The sequence below is a fragment of the Castanea sativa genome, chromosome 7 (genome assembly GCF_040712315.1).
Source record: "Castanea sativa cultivar Marrone di Chiusa Pesio chromosome 7, ASM4071231v1".
In the NCBI taxonomy this organism is placed as follows: Eukaryota; Viridiplantae; Streptophyta; class Magnoliopsida; order Fagales; family Fagaceae; genus Castanea; species Castanea sativa.
The window spans coordinates 15,313,387-15,332,837 of NC_134019.1; the positions used below are offsets into that span (position 1 = coordinate 15,313,387).

Consider the following 19,451-nt stretch of genomic DNA (forward strand, 5'->3'; position numbering starts at 1 on the left):
TCCTTCTTTTTTTCATGTGACTGAACTTAGTGAAAAGTACTAAGCTGCCTACATACCCCGAAGAGGGATCAAGTCATTACGTAGTTCAACTTTTTTTTTTTTGATGATTTTTTTTATTTTATGGTTTTGATGATTTTTTTTTTGTTTTTATGGTTTTGATGATTTTTTTTTTGTTTTTTTTCTTTGTTTTTTTTTTCAAAAAAGGGAGGGCTCACGTGTGTAATCATTGCCCTACACCCCACAGCATTTCTTGGGTACCAATTGCGCAATAGTGGGTATCACCTCTAATCGAACCCGAGACCTCGGCCTCAAGGGCGACATGGGCATCCAACCACTACGCCACACTCGCAAATGGTGACATAGAGTGGGATTAATTTCTCTTTATTTGTACACTTTCAAAGGTAATGGAAAGACATCATGTACCCCTGTAGTGCTGCAGTGGGCAGTTTAAACTCTTACTGAGGAGCAGTTCTCGATTTTCAAGCATAGAAGCGTTTGAGGAACTTCCCATTGATGGGGCCAATCCTTACACCCTCCTGATCAATCAACTTGTAAGCTCCATTAGTGTAGACTTCTTGCATAACATAAGGTCCATCCCATTTTGAGGTGAACTTATTGCCTGTACGATGAGTCATGATGATAGGTCTTCGAACAACGAGGACTAAGTTACCAACTTGGAATGATCATGGTTTAACTCTTTTATTGAATGCGCTTGACAAACGAGCTTGATAGCACTCAAGGCGTTGTTGGGCCTCGAGCCTTTTCTCATCCAGTGCCTCTAGCTCTTGTAACCTAAGCTTGGCATTTTCCTCTTTAGTTAACCCTTCTTGAACGGCGATCCGTAGTGATGGGATCTGGCGTTCTAGGGGAAGGATAGCTTCTACTCCATAAACGAGAGAATATGGGGTCGCTTGAGTAGGCGTTCGAAATGTTGTTCGATATGCCCATAATGCTTCTCCAATTTTTTCATGCCAGTCTCGCTTAGTTTTGGATACCACTCTCTTTAACAAACTGCCAAGAGTTTTGTTAAAGGCTTTGGCTAATCCATTCGCTGGGGTATTGTACATAGAAGAATTGTACTGTTTAAATGCAAATTTCTCGCACAGCTCCGTCATCAGCCTATTCTGAAACGGATTGCCATTATCGGTTATGATATACCGAGGGATACCATACCGATAGATCAAGTGAGTTCGGATAAAATTGACCACTGTTTCTTTCTTCACTTCCCTAAGAGGCACAGCTTCTGCCCATTTTGAGAAGTAATCAGTTGCAGCCAAGATGTACAAATGGCCACCAGATGATTTTGGTAATGGTCCTATTGCGTCAAGCCCCCATGCATCAAAAGGCCAAGAAGCTACAGTTGGGTGTAGAGGTTCTGGTAGCTGATGGATGAAGTTTGCATGATATTGACAAGCTTCGCACTTCTTAGCATACTCCATGGAATCTTGCACCATCGTAGGCCAATAGTAACCCACTCGCTTGATCCTATAGTGTAACTTGGGACCTGATTGGTGTGCACCGCATATTCCAGAATGAGCCTCCTCTAAGGCTTGTTTAGCCTCTTCCTCTTCTAAGCAACGGAGAAACAAACCATCAAATGAACGGCGGAAGAGAGTTTCTTTATAGTAAATGAATCGAGCAGCCCTTCGTCGAACTTCGGTCTTGTGGCGTACATCATCCGGGAGTCTTCCATGTTGAAGGTACTCAATGATCGTTTGTCGCCAATCTTCCTTTTCGACAAGGCATACAGAAATGATGTTGGCTTGCTCTTCTTCTTCTTCTTCTTCAACCACGAAAGGCACCACCCACCTTTGGGAAATAACAACTTTGGCTGTCTCTTCTTGGGATAATGCTAAGGTGGTAGCCAAATTAGCTAAAGCATCAGCCTATCTATTTTCTTTCCTTGGTATATGCTCCAATGTAATTGCCTCAAAATTTGAGAGCAACTTCTTCGCATATTTGCAATAAGGGACAAAGTCTTCTTTCTTGACATCATACTGCTCCAAGATTTGGTTGATAATTAATTTGGAATCCCCAAAGATCTCAAGTTGCGATATGCCGATCTCAATGGCCATTTGTAGACCAATGATCAATGCTTGATATTCGGCTACATTGTTAGAGCAAAGTTTGCTTAATGAGAACGAGTATAGAAGTATTTGTCGTTGTGGAGAAACAAACACTACACCTGCCCCCGCTCCTTCTTGACGTGCAGCCCCATCGAAAAACATCATCCATGGTGGCATTACTTCAATGTAAAACACGTCTTCGTCCGGGAAATCATCAGAGAACTCCCAATCAGATGGAACTGGGTGATCAGCTAAGAAATTTGCTAATACTTGTCCTTTGATAGCTTTTTACGGAACATATGCAAGGTCGTATTGTTGCAGCAAGACTGCCCATCGAGCTATGCGACCCGAAACCACTGGCCTGGAGAGGACATATTTAATCGGGTCCGCCTTTGCTATCAAACGGACCGTATGTGCTTGCATGTAGTGCTCCAGTTTGTTTATGGCAAAGAAAAGAGCGAGGCACATCTTTTCAATAGGAGAATAATTTAATTCAGCTCCATTGAGAGTTTGACTTAGATAATAAAGGGCTCTTTCTTTCCCCTCTTTATTTTCTTGTGCCATAAGAGCACCTAGAGACCTTTCTTGTGCCGCGATGTACAGCACCAAAGGCTTTCCAGGGATAGGAGCACCTAAAACTGGAGGATTAAGTAAGTATCTTTTGATGCACGCAAAAGCATTGCTATAAGCCTCATCCCATTCAAAGTGTGCATCCTTCTTCATCAATCTATTGAAAGGTTGACATCGACCTGCCAAGTTTGAAATAAATCGTCGTATGTAAGCTAGTTTTCCTTGCAAGCCTCTAAGTTCTCGCAGGTTCTTGGGCTCTGGCATTTTCTGGATAGCTTCAATTTTGGACCGGTCAATTTCAATACCGCGGTGCCTCACAATGAAACCAAGAAATTTCCCAGATGTTATGCCGAAAGCGCATTTGCAAGGGTTCATTTTAACCTGATACTTTCTTAAGCGGTTGAACACGGATCGCAAATCTACCAAATGGTCTTCCCTCCTTTTTGTTTTAACCACCAGATCATCGACATAACACTCCATGTACTTATGAAGTACATTATCAAAGATCTTTTGCATGGCTCGTTGATAAGTAGCACCAGCGTTCTTTAATCCAAAAGGCATTACTTTGTAACAGTAAATGCCTTTAGAGGTACGAAAAGCTGTGAACTCTTCATCCTTAGGATTCATTCGAATTTGGTTATAACCAGAAGAACCATCCATGAAAGATAAGGCTTCATGAACAATAGTGGCGTCAACCATGACCTCAGTGATGGGTAACAGAAAATCATCCTTGGGACATGCATTATTCAGATCACGGAAGTCAACGCACACCCGGATTTGTCCATTCTTCTTTTTGATAGGGATGATGTTAGTGATCCATTTCGGATACTGTACTTCACGAATGAAGCCTGCCTCAATTAGCTTATTGACCTCAGTTTCTATTTGAGGGATAAGCTCCGGCCGAAAGCGTCTTTGAGCTTGTTTTACTGGGCGCATGCCCTTCTTTACTGCCAAATGGTGTAAAGCAATTCTTGGATTGAGCCCAAGCATTTCTTTGTAAGTCTAAGCAAACACATCTTTATATTCTACCAAGAGCTGGAGGTATCCTTCTTCTTCTTCAGGAGTGAGAAGGGCATTAATGAAAGTTGGTCGAGGTTCTTCAGTTTTTCCTAAATTGATCTCTTTAAGTTCATCAACTGTAGCCTGTACTCCATCTTCCAAGGCTAGGGGAGCTTTATCGACCTCATCCTTGGTGGCTTCAACATCTGACAGTGTATCTTCTTCTACTGTAATATGAAACGAGGATGATACCTCTTCAATTTTCTCATTGTGGACGAGTGACTAACTTGTGTGTACAATCGTTCACCTTTTGACTTTGAGAGCTCCTTCAGTGCTGATATCTAAGATAAAGTTACGTTTCATGCGTGAAGGAATACTACTGCGGATCTCATCATTAGCTTTCTCCTCCTTTTGAACCTCAAAGTTTATTGAGTTTTGAGAGCAACTATCAATGGGCCTTTTCGTTGCCCCCAATCGATTAAGGACTGATCCACACGCAAAAGTGTCCCAACTTTGCATTAAACAAGCCGTATTTAACCTGTTGAACACTGTAATTTGTGATGATGAAGCCTTAATGCGATCGAATACTGAGATGCGTGATGAAGAGTGATCTTTTCTTTGATTTGAACTTTCGTCGACCTCTACTGTTATGTATTGGGAACTTGAAGCATTGCTTCTTTTATTGATCCATATTTGAGCCGGTGGTTCTGGAGTATAACCAATTCTGGTCTTTGGGATAGGAATTTCATGCCCTTCAAGCCGCATTTTTCCTTTTGTTTTACTAAGGCCATGCATCTTTTCTCCGGTGGCTTCTGGAATTAGTTTCCCTAGGCCGCCTTGTTTTGAGAAATCATAGCCTGCTTTGGCTAATAGCCTAGATGCTTTTGGGTCAAACCATTCTTTCGTCCGCTTACTTGGTAGAATACCATGCTCTGTTAGACTTTGTGAAGACCTCACGAATCCATTTAGTGGCTTTGAGGGCAAAGGATTTGTGGATGAAGTTAAAGGCATAACATGATTTTCTTTCAATATGGCTACATCCTTCATCGTGAGCTTTGTAGGAGGTCTTCGCATGTCCATTGTAGATTGAAGGCATTCCACGAATAGTGATTGTCCGTTCTTGCGGTGTGATAATGGTACATAACGGAGGAATTGAGGGTTATTGGAAGGCGTTGAACTTTCTGCTCTCTCTGAATTACTAGTAGATTCACTAGACTGGTTATTCCCATATCCTGGATCTTCCTTTGGGGAAGGAATATCCTTTCTAGTGATGAATTTAACATGCTTCTTTTCACCCTGCTTGCTTTTCATGGACGGGATTTCAACCGGGAGAACTTCATTAGGGATGTCATCTTCTACATAAAACTTCGCGTCAGCAAAGTGAGCTTCAGTCTCAGAAAAAGGCTTCAAGTCGGCATCGACTTTCTTTATTTCACTTTGAAGATACTTGAAACATTGGTACAAAGTTGACGGCACTATTCCATTCCCATGGATCCATGGACGTCCTAACAACATGTTGTAGGTTGTCTTGGTATCAATGACATGGAACAAAACATTGCTTGTCAATTCTCCAATGATTAACTCCAAGTGTATGATGCCGATGGCGAGTTGTCCTCCTTGGTTAAAACCGTGTATGACCAAGCGACTGTGTGATAATTCCTCCATAGCAAGACCAAGTCGTCTCATTGTCATTTTCGGTAGTATATTAATAGCTGAACCTCCATCAATGAGAATGCAATCAATCTTTTGTTCACGAGCATTACCAGAGACATAAAGTGGACGATTGTGAGGCTTAGAGCCTAACAATAGATCCTCGTCAGTGAAAGTTAAGTCTGGAGAGCGCGCGCAACATTCCTATGTTTGTTGAAGTGTATTGGTACAAGGAGTGTAAATCTTTGGCTCTTCAAGAGCTTGGGTGATCCCTTCTTTTGGTGAGGTGGAGGATTGCGAGGGTTCAACTTTATCAACCTAAGATTTGAGTTGTTCTAAAGATGACAAAGTCTCATTTGAACTACCATGGTCAACACCTTTTTTTTTTGTCATCAACTTCGCAACGAGAGACCGTGTGAACAGCCTCCGCTGACTTGTTTTGAAAGAATTTTATAGGGAAGAATTCTTCCAATGTGACGAGACTTCGAAATTTTTGGGTTTGTGCTGAATCATCATACATTTTTGTTCTTAGTCTTTCTTCCTTTTATCATTCTTTCTTCTTGACTGAGGCTAAATTTGGTTTTGTGCTCTTCTGGACTCTTGGGTGATCAAATGAAGAGGGAATACTCGTCTCTTCTTCCATCTCTTGCGAGTAACCAACGTTCAACCCTCTTCCTCATCCACTGTTGACTTTTTATCATCATTTGAGTTATAATCAGATGCTTTTTGTGAGAGCTGAACTTGAACAGGTTCCAAAGAACCAAATCGGATGAGCGTGGTATTTGCCCCCTGCTTAGTAGTTGGAGACATGCAACTAGGTGACCTGTAAGCAAATGTTGCAAGGTTTGACTGAGCAACATCACTAACATCTAAGTCGATTTTCCTTTCCTTGGCTAACTTCATGATGAGTTCTTTAAGAACAAATCATTTTTGGATTGGATGGCTTATGATGTGATGATACTTACAATAGTTCGGGTCATCAACTCTTCCTACCTCTTCCGGTCATTTGCAGTCTGGCAATCCAATGAATTTCAACTTGAGCAGTTGTTCTAGCATTTCGGGCATATCAGCGTCAAGGAAAGGATACACCTTTTGTTCCCATTCCTTGAGTGATGAGCGACGCGTCTTGCGTCGTTGGCCTTCCTTAGGCCTCTTCTCATTGGCCTTTACATTTCCTGTTGAAATTTTGACTAGGGCAGGGTTGATATTCATGGAGTCTTTGACATTACTTTTCGTATTCCTGTCATTTTTCTTTATTTCCCGCCTTTCTTTCATTTCTTCAGGTACGGGAGGTTTCATATTTCCATGGCAAGAGATACTCAATTCCATGTCGTGCGCACGAGTTGCCAATTCTTCGAATGTTCGGGGCTTTATCCCTTGCAGGATGTACAGAAGTCCCTAGTGCATGCCTTGGATGCACATTTCTACAGCAGATATTTCAGACAGTCTATCCTTACAATCTAGACTCAAAGAACGCCATCGATTGATATAGTCAACAAGGAGCTCGTCTTTTCACTACTTAGTATTGGTAAGCTCCATTATGCTTACTGTGCGGCGTGTGCTGTAAAACCGGTTAAGGAACTCCTTTTCCAACTGTTCCCAACTATTAATTGACTCAGGTTCTAAGTCTGTATACCAATCAAAGGCATTCCCTTTCAGTGAACGAACAAACTGCTTTACAAAGAGGCCTCCTTGAGTCCCTGCGTTCTCACAGGTTTCTACAAAGTGAGCAACGTGTTGCTTAGGGTTTCCCTTGCCATCGAATTGCAAGAACTTAGGGGGTTGATACCCATTTATCATTCTCATATTGTCAATGCGCTTCGTATAGGGTTTTGAATATATGAGAGAATTTGTAGAAAAACCTCTATATTGTGCTCGTATGGTGTTCGTTATCATGTCCTGCAGTTGTTGGACAGATATTGAGGCCATTGAGGTGGAATGTCCGTGTTGAGAAGTGCCTTCACCTCCTTCTCCTTTATCACCCCTAGTGTTTTCTCCCTTCAAGGTAAAGTCAGGAGGGTGCTCAAGGTCAAGATTTGATTCACCCGAATCTTGGACTTCCAGTTTGTTCATCAGGGTTGCAATTTGGACATCCTTATCTTCAAGTGCTTTTGTGAGAAAGGTGACCCTTTGTTCCATTTCAGCCATCTTTTCTTCCATAGTAGAGGTGTTGGTCATCATCACTGGCATGACCTCTAGATATGATGGAGAAAACGATGAGACAGGATGAGTCAAAGGCATTTTATTCCTTAAGTTTCTCATCACGGGTGAAGAGTTGATAGAAAAGGTCTTTGTTGGGGATGATTCTTTATTGATCTCAAAATCTTTCGAGATAGATGAATCCTTAGCGGTAATTTTTCTATCTGAAAGAAAGTCCAGAGAGATGATAGCATGAAGCTTGCTTTCTTTGGTTGATTGGGGTTGTGGTTGATCAAGAGCTTTGGATCGACTGCGAGTGATTGGGCCGACATAACCATCGGCAACAGAAGCATCAATCACCAATTTTTGAGCATTCTTGTTAGAGGCCATCGAAGCTAGTAGCAAATTGAATTTCTTTTCTTTTGAAGGAGAAAGAGATGAGAGGCAGAGAGGTCCCACCGGGCGTGCTAGAATTTGTAGACGACTAAATTCTTAGTTCGAAATAAATCAAACAAGTAAAATAATTTCACAAATGCGAATTTGTATTGATGAATATGTGGTACAATTCTCTGTAATTACAAAAGAGTGATCCTCTGATTCGATCTTCTTGAAAGATTTGTTAATTGAAATTGTGGTAATATAATTTTGATTCGAACACAAGATATCCTTCAATTTGGCTGAGGAATGGACTGAAGATCTTTAAAACGGAATTACAATGAATCTCTGGCTATGAGCTTGTTAGAAATTCTTTGTTCTTCACGTTCTTTGTGCTCTTCGTGTTCTTCGTGCGTTCTTCTTTTCTGAAGGTTTATGATGGAAGTTCTTCAGGGCTTTAAAGGCTAGAATCCTTAAAGCTTCACTGATTTGTGGTTTGTTGAGGTTTCTAGAGGCTTTTGAGCTAGATTCCAGTGACTTTTGAGACCTGGACAAGTAGTTTGGATGATTTTGCTTCGAATGTTGTCTATATTCGAGGTTGAAGTTCTTGAAGTTCTTGGAGGCTTCGGGATTTGATTCCGGCAGAGCTTCTGGATTTCTGAACTCAAGATATCTTTTTCTATGTGTCCCAAATGTCTTAGGAATGCTTCTATAAAATGGAGTTTGGGGGTGAGTGAGCGACACATGGCGGAGTCTGATTGGTGACACATGTCACAGCCTGATTGGTTCGCTTATGTCATCGCTTACACGTGCTGGATTGCTTGTATCATCGCTTACGCATGCTGATGCGTTTCATGCCTCTATTTCAATGACATTTGGCAAATTTCTATTGGTTTCTGAATAGTGATAGTAAAACCTAGCAGTAGTACGTGGTGCTTTATAATTGGTTGTATTTTGTGGACTTGGTAGTATGATGTGTCAGCTTGTGATAGGTCGAGAATTTTCCCTTTCTACACCAAGTCCTTAGAGAAATATGGTGAGAGATTGATATCTGTCGAATCAACTTGTTCAACCGATTTACTTGCTTCAGAGATCTCCTTACTGGAATTCTTCAAGTTCAAGAACCAAACCGCGCAGAAATTTTGGCATATGTGGCCTGGGGAATATGGACAAAGAGGAACACAGCAAGACCGGGAAAAATCTCTATTCCTTATCAAAAAATGTATTTGGAAGCAATGGACAGAATGCAAGAATTCCACTCAGTGCAGATTGATCAACCTCTAGTAGCACTAACAGTCGAGCACTCCTGTTGGTTTCCACCTCCAGCTCCTCTGCTCAAGGTAAACTTCGATGGTGCTCTGTTCATGGACTCTTTTAAGGAGGGCATCAATGTAGTGATAAGGGATTCGGCGGGGAAAGTTATTGGTGCCCTGTCGGAAAGGATTGTCCTACCTACACTGTAGATGACGTTGAAGCGCTGGCCTGCAGGAGAACAATTGAGTTTGCATTAGAGAAAGGTTTGCAGCAGGTTGTTTTCGAAGGAGACTCAGCTACTATCCTAAACTACATTCAGGGTGGCTCACCTTCTCTGGCACCTTTTGGGAATATTATTGAGGATTCCATCATCTTGGCATCACAACTCAGTCACTGCTCATTCTCCCATGTTCGTCACAAGGGCAATGCGGTGGCTGACAAGTTAGCCAAGCATCTTGATGTACCCAAAGTTTGGTTGGAAGATATTCCTAGTGATGCTAACTCTCTTGTAGTTATTGACAGCAATTTTGCTGAAGTTTGAAAAAAATTTCTTGACAGTTTTCTAAAAAAAAAAAAAATTATTGACAAAATAGTTATTGATCTTTAATTTTTTTTAAATTTTAAAAGTATAGATGATATAAAAAAAAATGTAATCTAATAGTAGATTTATCGAAATTTACCTCCGATAAAAAAGATATTGAATAAGATTGTAGCTTAAAACTACAACTAATTTTATAACTAAATTTTGTCGATCAAAATGGAAAATTTGTCTTTTACCATTCCCTACAGTCAGCAATTTATATGCATTAGTTTATACAGACATGCCCTGACTGTACACACAAATGGTTTGCACTGTAAGAGAGAAAGCGCATGCGCGCAAATCGTTGGAAACGGTCGCTGAAAACCCAAATTTGATCACTGTGCTTAATTACACAGACAGTGCATTAATCTCCAAGCCCATATTTGACTCGGTTCTCAAATCATTGAAATATATCTTTGGGTCATCATTCAAAACCCAAAACTCCATTATTGTAGTAACCCCAATACCACTGTAGATAATGAGTGGGGTTCCTGCACTGAGGAACAATTATTAGAGGAAATCTTTTGAAAAACTTGGAATTTTTATACAATATTGAAGCTATATCTAATTCCAACTTGCCTTCTCCCATTGTCAAAGTATAGTTGATCTCTCAAATTGGTAAGACTTGTTCAAAATTGCAGATTTCAATTGTTGTTCTTTTTCTTTTTTTTTCTTTTTTTTTATCAATTGGTATTATTATACCTTACATTATTGCCCAAGTATTTGAAAATTTTTCTTCTGGTTTTTTGTGATATCTTGATGCTCTTTTGTCTATATATATCTAGGATTTCTATAAGATCTTCCAATTGTCCTTTTAAAATTGGACCTCATACTTTTATTTATTTTTATTCAAAAGAAACTTAACCTCTATCTACTATAAATAGATAAGATTTATTTAGAAACTGACCTAAAAATTTATGCTATCCTTAATCTAATTATCAAACTCCTTATAACAAAAAAAAAAAAAAAACTTGAAATGATAAAATAAAATAATGGTACATAACACAACATGAAAACTAGGGTAATTACACTTTACCATCCTAAATTATATCACAAATTACACTTTGTACTTTAGACTTAAAGAATACACAATTAGCGCCTTAAACTATTACTTGTGTTACATTTTTCATCTTGTCGTCAATTCTGTCGTTAGTTTGGATGGAAAACTAAAATTTAGGGTACAAAGTGTAATCATGAGTATATTTTAGAGTGATAAAGTCTAATATCTCATTTGTTTTTAAGAGATTAAGAAGTGGGACAATTGTGTCTTTTCATGTGGTGTTATAGTTTATAGTGCTAACTTTGCATTTGGAAAGTTTAGGATGCAAATTGTAACTTGTAGTCTAGTTTAGGATAGTAAAGTGTAATTTTCTCTAAAAATTGCCCAAAGCACAAGTGGATAAAGTGTAATTATCCCTAGTAATAATATACTCATATAGCAGTAGTTGAAGGTTTAAAGCACGTTATATGATATACATCGATGAAAATAAAAGAAAATTTACCTTAAGTTATATGATATACAAATTAGATGTGGCAGAACATGTAGGTCAAGTCAATTAGGTCCGATCAAAACAGGTAATTTTGAGCGGGCTAGAAACAAGGTGAGTCCGGTCGAGTTGTATTTTTCAATTGATTTTTTTTCTTAAGAAATTGTGTTTTTTTTTTTATATGAGAAAAAACATATATATTTGTTATGGGAAAAAATTAATTGATTTTTTGACATGTTTTTATATTTTCCATAAAAGTGGTATAATTTTTTTTTTCCAAAAATGACCAATTAACAAGTCCCATTATAAAATAATAATAATAATAATAATAATTTTTTTTTTGAGATGAATTATTATTATATATTTGAATGGCGGTATTCAAAAAATGTTAAAAAAATGAGAAATGCTATGTCTATAACATTTTCACAACAAATTTTATATGACAGGTTGTTACTTGCTATTACTAGTGGGTAAGAAATTAATTTTAGTGGTGAATTTAAATTAAAAACCTGTAACAACCTGCTAACTAGGGTTTGAAAATGTTGTGAACGTAGCATTTCTTTAAAAAAATTGACATTTTTGGATAAAGTCCAAAACAAGCAAGTAATTAAACCAAACATATCATAATTTTTTTTTTTACCAAAAAAGAAAGTTTTAAAAAATGATCGAGTCACAGGTTAGTTGTGTCGGATCTGATTGATCTGCAAAAAGTGTCAAATCATGAATTAATCCATTTTTGCTTCGAGTAAAAAATTTTGGATTCAGGTCGAGTTGTCGAATCCTAACCCATTTTGCCACATCTAATAAAAGGATCATATAAGACGCATAAGTTTCTAACCAAACAAAAATTTTGTTGAAAATGCTTTAAGCATACCGGTCACCACAGCATAACAATGTTTAGTATGTTATTAACTTATTATTACAAACTATATATATATATGTGTGTGTGTGTAACATTTAAAATATTGTAAATTTGTAATACATGAGGTAAACATGGTAAATAAAATCTAGTTATTATTGCATGATATGATTTAATAATAATAAATCCCAGTTCTCCTATTCTGTTTTAGGTGACAAAGCATATAAAGTAGTAGTAAAATCTAGAAACACATTTCTCTTTTTTCGTGGAAGGCTAAGATTGGATAAACCCTTTAGTTCTACCAAAGTAATAAGCTACCCGTGAGAAGTCACTGGGGTCATGATTTATAGATTGAACTTTGTCAAAGCGTGAAATCTCACATACTCACACTACCAATAAAGGGTGAGGGTTGGTGCTATCCACGGGAGCATATGATTTGATATGGGATGGATACATAACCAATTCGATCAGGACATGTGTCAATAATGTATGAAAGCATAGAAGGGAAGCCAAACTCTAAATAAATTGAGCACTAAATTAGTTACCATTTTTTTATAAGTTTATTTTGATGTGAAATGTTGTGTTTAGTGTATAGTAAATCTCACATGGTAGATTAAACAAATATATATATATATATATATATATAAAATATTATACACTTTCTGTTGTTTAGTTTACAATGTAAAAAACTTAGATTAATAAAATATAATATAAGAATTTTCTTATTATAATAAAGTGATGTGAATAATGAATAATGTAAAAATAATAATTATCTAATAATCAACCTTAAAATCACACCTTACAAGTGGGGAAAAGAATTATTAAAAAAAAAAAAAAAATTTAAAAGTTGTGGCCATACAATGCCTAGAAGCACGCAAAAAGAATGTAAGTGAAAGAAAACGTAGGAGGTGACGTGGTGAAAACTCCACAGCGGTTTTGTGGATGAACATTTATTCTATTACTTTAAAAAAAAAAAATAGTAAACTACATATTTGGTCCTTATCTTTTACACCGTATTTTTATTTAGTCCATAACTTTTCAATTTAGTCCATAACTTTTTAATTGTGTCAATTTGGTCCCTAACCTTTCTAGGTTATGTCAATTTAGTCTCTACCATTATCTTTTGGATGGAAATTGCTGACGTGACAAACGATCAAAATAAAAAAAAATTATTTATTGCCACCTAGTCTAACATGTCAGAATAATCTTAAATAAATAAATAAAACTTTTTTTTTTATAAAAATTTTGGAAACAAACACACACACAAAGGAGAGGGGAGAAAGTTCAAAATTCCTAACCCATGATTACTTCACTTTTTTTTTTTTTAAACCCAAATCAAATATTTTTGTTTGATAAGAAAGCTTCCTGATTTCATTAAACAACGGTAAACCTAAATTAAATCCAAAATCTTTGCCTCCCTAAAATCCAAAATCCCTAACAGTGAGGACGACAACACCTTCTCCCTTACAACAATTCCTTCTCCTTAGAGCAACGCCTTCTCTATTCCAGTGACACCAGGCCTTCTCCTCACCGGTTTGCTTTCAACCCGTCAAGCCATTCAAATTCTATCAATACACAAACCCACCTGCTATTCTTACTCCTTTGCGATGATGGCGACAATAGTGGCCTTGGCAAAAACTTTCTTCCTTGTACTTAAAAAGTGCAGCACCTGCACTCCAAGCCAAAAAAAAAAGCATGTCTCCCCTGCACAGAATACTCAAAAGATGAAAAATTTATTATGAGTATAAAATTAAAGAAGAACCCATGAGCTTTAAAAAACCATAAATAACAAAAAGAATGAAAGAAAGATAGATACAAATTTTGATGTACATAGCATACTTGTTTATGTAGATGTGTTCTCTATGCAAAGAACTTTTGGCTTTAGAGAAAGCATTAGACAAGTGGGTGGGTAGTCACTAGAGAGCAAAAGGTTGAAGGGATGCCGGCGGTGAAAACTAGGTGGAGATGTTATGGTGTTCTAATTTAGTTTAAGTATTTTTAAATTTGACTTGTTATTATTTTATGTGTATTTTAGTATTTTTTAAAAAGCTAATGTGTTTTGAGTCATATCAACAATTTGTAAAATAATTTATGTCTATAGCCACGTCAGCAGTTTCCATCATAACGACGAGAACTAAATCGACACAACAGCAAAAGGTTAGGGACCAAATTGATACAATTGAAAAGTTAGAGATCAAATTAAAATATAGTGTAAAGAATAGGGACCAAATATATAATTTATCCTAAAAAAATTAAACTTTCTTACTTACAAATCTTTCGTACCACCTTTTGTATTTCACTTTATACTCTATCAATCGCAATTTGTTATATATATGTATAATTTTCTTTATAAAATAATCAAAGTTTAAAATTAAAAACAAAAACACACACGATAAGTTGTGATTAGTAAAATATAAAATAAAATACAAAAAAATGGTACAGAAGATTTATGACGAAAATCAAAACGGTCTATATTAAATGAACCTAATTAACAAACAAGGTTGAAAGAAGTCTAACTAACGCACTAAAAAGACCCAAGAACACTCTCTAAAAATTGCACGAGTTAATAAGTAGGGGATGAAAGCAGCATATACGCATGTGATGACGCGAGGCAAAAGGCACAACTGTACAGTGATGAGGATCTTGATAACAATAAATACCCTGAAGCTCTGTCACTTCTTCATTCACTTCCATCTCTTTGGTTTACAACACCCTTCACTCTCTCTCTCTTCAAAACACAACAACCCCACGAGTCATTCGCTCCCTTCTGTTAATTTCATTTTTGTTTGTTTTTTTTTTCCCGATATATTCCAAGTTTCTGAAACATTCAAAATAAACAAGTAGGTTGATTTGTGCATTGAATATAAGACTATTTTTTTTGTTAATATTCCAAACAAACAGGAAAGAAAAGGATTGCCTCTTGATTGATTGATTGATTGTATTGTTCTACCCCCTGAAGATTGTTTAATTTTGGTAGAACTAGTGGGCTGCAACGGTGATGGTGATGGAAAGTGCGTGTAATGTATTGCATGGATTGAAGCCGACCATTTTAATGGTGGTGGTCCAGTTTGCATTTGCTGGGGTCAATGTGTTCTACAAGCTTGCCGTAAATGATGGAATGAACCTGAGGGTTATTGTAGCTTATCGCTTCCTTTTCGCATCAGCTTTTATCACTCCTCTCGCTTTTGTTCTTGAAAGGTACTGGTTTGACACTTCCACCATCCATGTTATATAGTATTTTATTCTATTTCTTCTAGATCTCTTTCTTCCAAAAAAGCCATCAACGTCGACAAATCATAGTATTTGATCATAATTTATATAATATTTTATGCATGGTGACTGGCGACTATTTGCTTAATTCTCATCAAAAGCCATCAACGTGGTCCTAAGTTTTTCCTCTATAATTTCATATATTTTCCTCCATTTCAAAAGCTTTCTGCCAGGTTTTGGCTTTTCAAAAGTTGTTTGCAAGGGTCCTTTAAAATTTGTTTATATTACTTACTTTCTGCAAATTTCAAGGAACTCCACAAGTTGATATTCTATTCAATAACTTTTATTTTAATTTATTAAAAAAAAATCGCAATTTTCTAACTAAAGGTTCTGCCTTTGTACTCATCTATGTACTAGAGATCCGGATGTGTTTTAACTCATATATATTCTTATTTTTTGGGCAGGAAAAGCAGACCAAAGTTAACACGGGTAGTACTCTTCCAATCATTTGTTTGTGGCCTATTTGGGTAAATTTCATACATCTTCTTCTTATATTATAGTTCCCTAATTAATTTACATCTACATGATGAGGATCTAAAATAATGACATCTAAAATATTCCAGGGGATCATTAGCTCAAAATTTATATATTGAGAGCCTAGCCTTGACATCTGCAACATTTGCTTCAGCCATAGCTAATCTTATTCCTGCCGTCACCTTCATTTTGGCAGTCCCATTCGGGTATAACCCTCTCTCTCTCTCTCAAATCAATTGTAGACAAGAAATATATTTTATGATGCTAAAAATTTGTTACTACATGTGTAAAATATGATCCAAGGTGACAAATAAATTAATCAAGTAGAGCATTGTATAGTAACTTGTATAGATTTTGTTTGTAATCTACACAGGTTGGAGAAGCTAAATCTGGGAACAATAGAAGGAAAGGCAAAAGTGATGGGAACATTAATGGGAATAGGTGGGGCGATGCTGCTTACTTTCTATAAAGGCGCAGAAATTGACATTTGGTCTACTCATACAAACCTGTTGCATCACTCTCAACATGATCGGAATGGACACTTGGCAACTGATTCTAGTAATCGCCTTTTGGGCTGTATTTTGGCTGTAGGAAGTTGTATGTCATACGCCTTCTGGTTAATCATCCAGGTGATTTTTATTTTATTTTATTTATTTATCTTAATCATTATCAAAAACAAAAATTGATCCCTAAATTTCGAAACAAAACGAAAAAAGAGCTTTGCTAGAGTTATCTATAACTTACATAAAAAGTTTCACATTACTCTCACACTATTTTTTTTTTTTTGTTGATAATTTGATACTTGGAAGTAAGTTATTTGAATCTTGTAGATTTCTGATGAAAATATCAAAATATAACCATTGAATTATAAAGTTCTTGACAACTCACCGCAATATAAAAACTTTAAAAGTGTAAAAAATTTTGCCTAAATTTAGGTGGTTTTAGACTTTTCTTTTTTATTTTATGGGTCATAACAAAACATTAATTTTTTTTTCCCCATAAATTTGTTTTTCAAAATAATTCACTAACAAATACTCTTAGGGTATTTGTTAATTTTTTCCTTGTTTTATTATAACATTTATTGCTTCTTCCTCTTTTTTTAATTTAATTTATTTCTATTCAAACTCAGGTAATTATTGAGTACTCTCAGAGTTATCTAAATGCGTACTTCTCATTCTCACATAACTGTGAGTTACATTAATTAAATTTATGGTGAGACCCATAATTCATGTGAAATGGGAGAAGTACGCATTTATGGTACTCTCGAAGAATTCAATAATTTTCTTTCAAACCCCAAGAAATTATTATTTACACTAGGAGGACTGCTGATGTGGTCCTTTCTGATCAATGAGATGATGTCATTTATGCAAATGTATGTGTGAGCTTCTTAATCAGCATAAGGAATAGAAAATAAAAATAAAAACTACCGGATGATGTCACATTTGCATAAATAATAACATTTTATTGATTGGAAGATTAAGGAGAACTATGTCAGCGGTCCTCCTGGTGAACCTAATAATTTCTTTCAAACCCCACTTTAAAAAGTCTCCAAAATTTTGTTCCTTCTATTTTAGTACTTCCTACTTTATATGGGTTACTAATTAATTGATAGAAGACAGGCTAAAATGAGTGAAAGATATCCATCATATTACTCCGGCACAGCTTTGATGAGTATAATGGGAACAATCCAAGCGGTTGTTTTTGCCCTATGCATGGAGAGGGATTGGAGTCAGTGGAAGTTGGGTTGGAATATTAGGCTGCTTACAGTGTCCTATTCGGTACGTTTTAATGGCAAGTTGTAGTTTGTGACCTAACATTAGTGTAGAAACATTAATACTGATTATTTATTGCTAATTTGACTCATGTTTTAGGGAATTGTGGCTTCTGGACTCATGGTGACATTCATTGCATTGTGCGTGCACATGAGAGGCCCTTTATTTGTCTCTGTCTTCAACCCTCTAATGCTTATTTTAGTTGCCATTATGGGGTCTCTAATACTAGACGAAAAGTTGCACATTGGAAGGTACATTATTTAATTTTTATGTCTATTGTCTATTGTACTACATATAAAAGTGGGTACAAATTTTCAAAATACCTTCTTTAATTTAAACTTAAAGCGAAGGAGTGTTGTTAATTTTATAAATAAAGTAAATGGTATGTTAAGAAATTTATTTATTAAATTTTTTTAAAAAGATTTCCTTTTGGAATATTGAGACAAAGTAAGTATGACTTTTTGACGATTTGAGTTCATTATATACTCAATCTCTTAATTACCTCTATGTATCAAACATGAAATTGTGTTACCATCGTTTCATCCCCGTTTATATTAATATAAAATAATGGAATAATTAACTTATAGTATAATAGACCATTTGAATGTATATTTTTATTTTGGTTTTTAGAATTATAAATAATATAATACTAAGCTATAGTAATTTAAACTGATTAGAACTCATATTTTTAAGACAACAACAGCAACCCAACGCCAAATAAATTTTGATTAAATTAGGTTTGAAATTCTATAAAGAAATTCAAATTAAATTCAGCATATTCTTTTCTGTAAATTCTCCAACTTTATGTATAGTTGAAATGAAAATTTTAAGGAATACTAAAATAGTGCCTATGCTAATCCTTTACCGGAAAGGAGAATAATACTAGTAGAGTGTACTTGTTCAAAAATTGGGGAAACACTCTTGCTTCTTCTTTTTTCCCCCTAATTACTAGTATTATTTAAATGCATCTTTTGATTGCATCATGAAATGAATTACAAGTAACAAAGGATTTCCTTTCTCTTTTGTTTTTTGTTTTTTCGCTAAACTTTTGATGAGGTATTTGATAATTCATATCATTGTATATGTTATTTTGAACCCAAAAATAAATAATGATTTTGCCTTTCAAATGACAGCATTATAGGAGCCACGTTGATTGTATGCGGGTTATACGTGGTGCTGTGGGGTAAAGGCAGGGAGATGAAGAAGATAACTCAACTAGCACCCTCAGAATGCTCCCCAGAATCTGACTTGACCCATATTGTTATTACGTCTCCTATGGATGGCGACAATAACAACAACAGTGCAAGCGTTAAAGTCAATGACCTTTCAACCCCTATTGCTTCTGTAGATGACAGCACATCTGAAAAAGGACATGAAGAAAGTCCTGGGCAAAAAGGGGAAAAGAAAAATAGTACGCTTTGAAACTCTAAACACAATGCAGAAAGCAAATCTTTTGTTCCAATTGCCCAGTCTTCACGGCGATTTTGATAGATTTGGAAGTGGAACACACAGATTAATCTTGACTGTGTGTGATTTTGATAGGATTAGAAGTGTAAGATATGAATTGAGGCCCCACTAATTCTTAAAGTAACTTCACTGTGAAGATCTTAGAGCAAGCCCCAAAATGGTATTTTACAATCCACACACGCTAAAAACATGCATTACTTGAAGTTGTAATCGTAAAAAAAATATAACATTGTGTCTCTAATTTCTTATTAATAAAAGGAGGAGAGATAGTGTTGTGTTGTATTTTTTATTGTGTAGATATATATTATCTTAATGTGTTGTATAGAAAAATAAAAGTTGAAATGTTGAGTGTGTTGTAAAATAATATGATATAATAGATAAAGTAGCTTTTGAGATGGTAAAATTGAATTTTTTGAAAAAATCAGATGCATTTTGAAATAGATAGTATAATAGATAGTTCTAATCATTCATTTTCGAAATTAGTAAATT

At 36.0% G+C, this 19,451-nt stretch overlaps 1 protein-coding gene across 1 annotated transcript; it reads left to right on the forward strand.

Moving 5' to 3' along the window:
• Positions 1-14,661: 14,661 nt before the first annotated feature.
• On the forward strand, positions 14,662-19,244 carry LOC142643694 (WAT1-related protein At1g68170-like). Its single transcript, XM_075818400.1, has 7 exons — positions 14,662-15,177; positions 15,654-15,716; positions 15,813-15,929; positions 16,097-16,352; positions 17,343-17,501; positions 17,595-17,746; positions 18,629-19,244. The coding sequence occupies exons 1-7, from the start codon at positions 14,978-14,980 to the stop codon at positions 18,915-18,917; spliced, it is 1,236 nt and encodes a 411-aa protein (XP_075674515.1). The 5' UTR covers positions 14,662-14,977; the 3' UTR covers positions 18,918-19,244.
• The last annotated feature ends 207 nt before the right edge of the window (positions 19,245-19,451 follow it).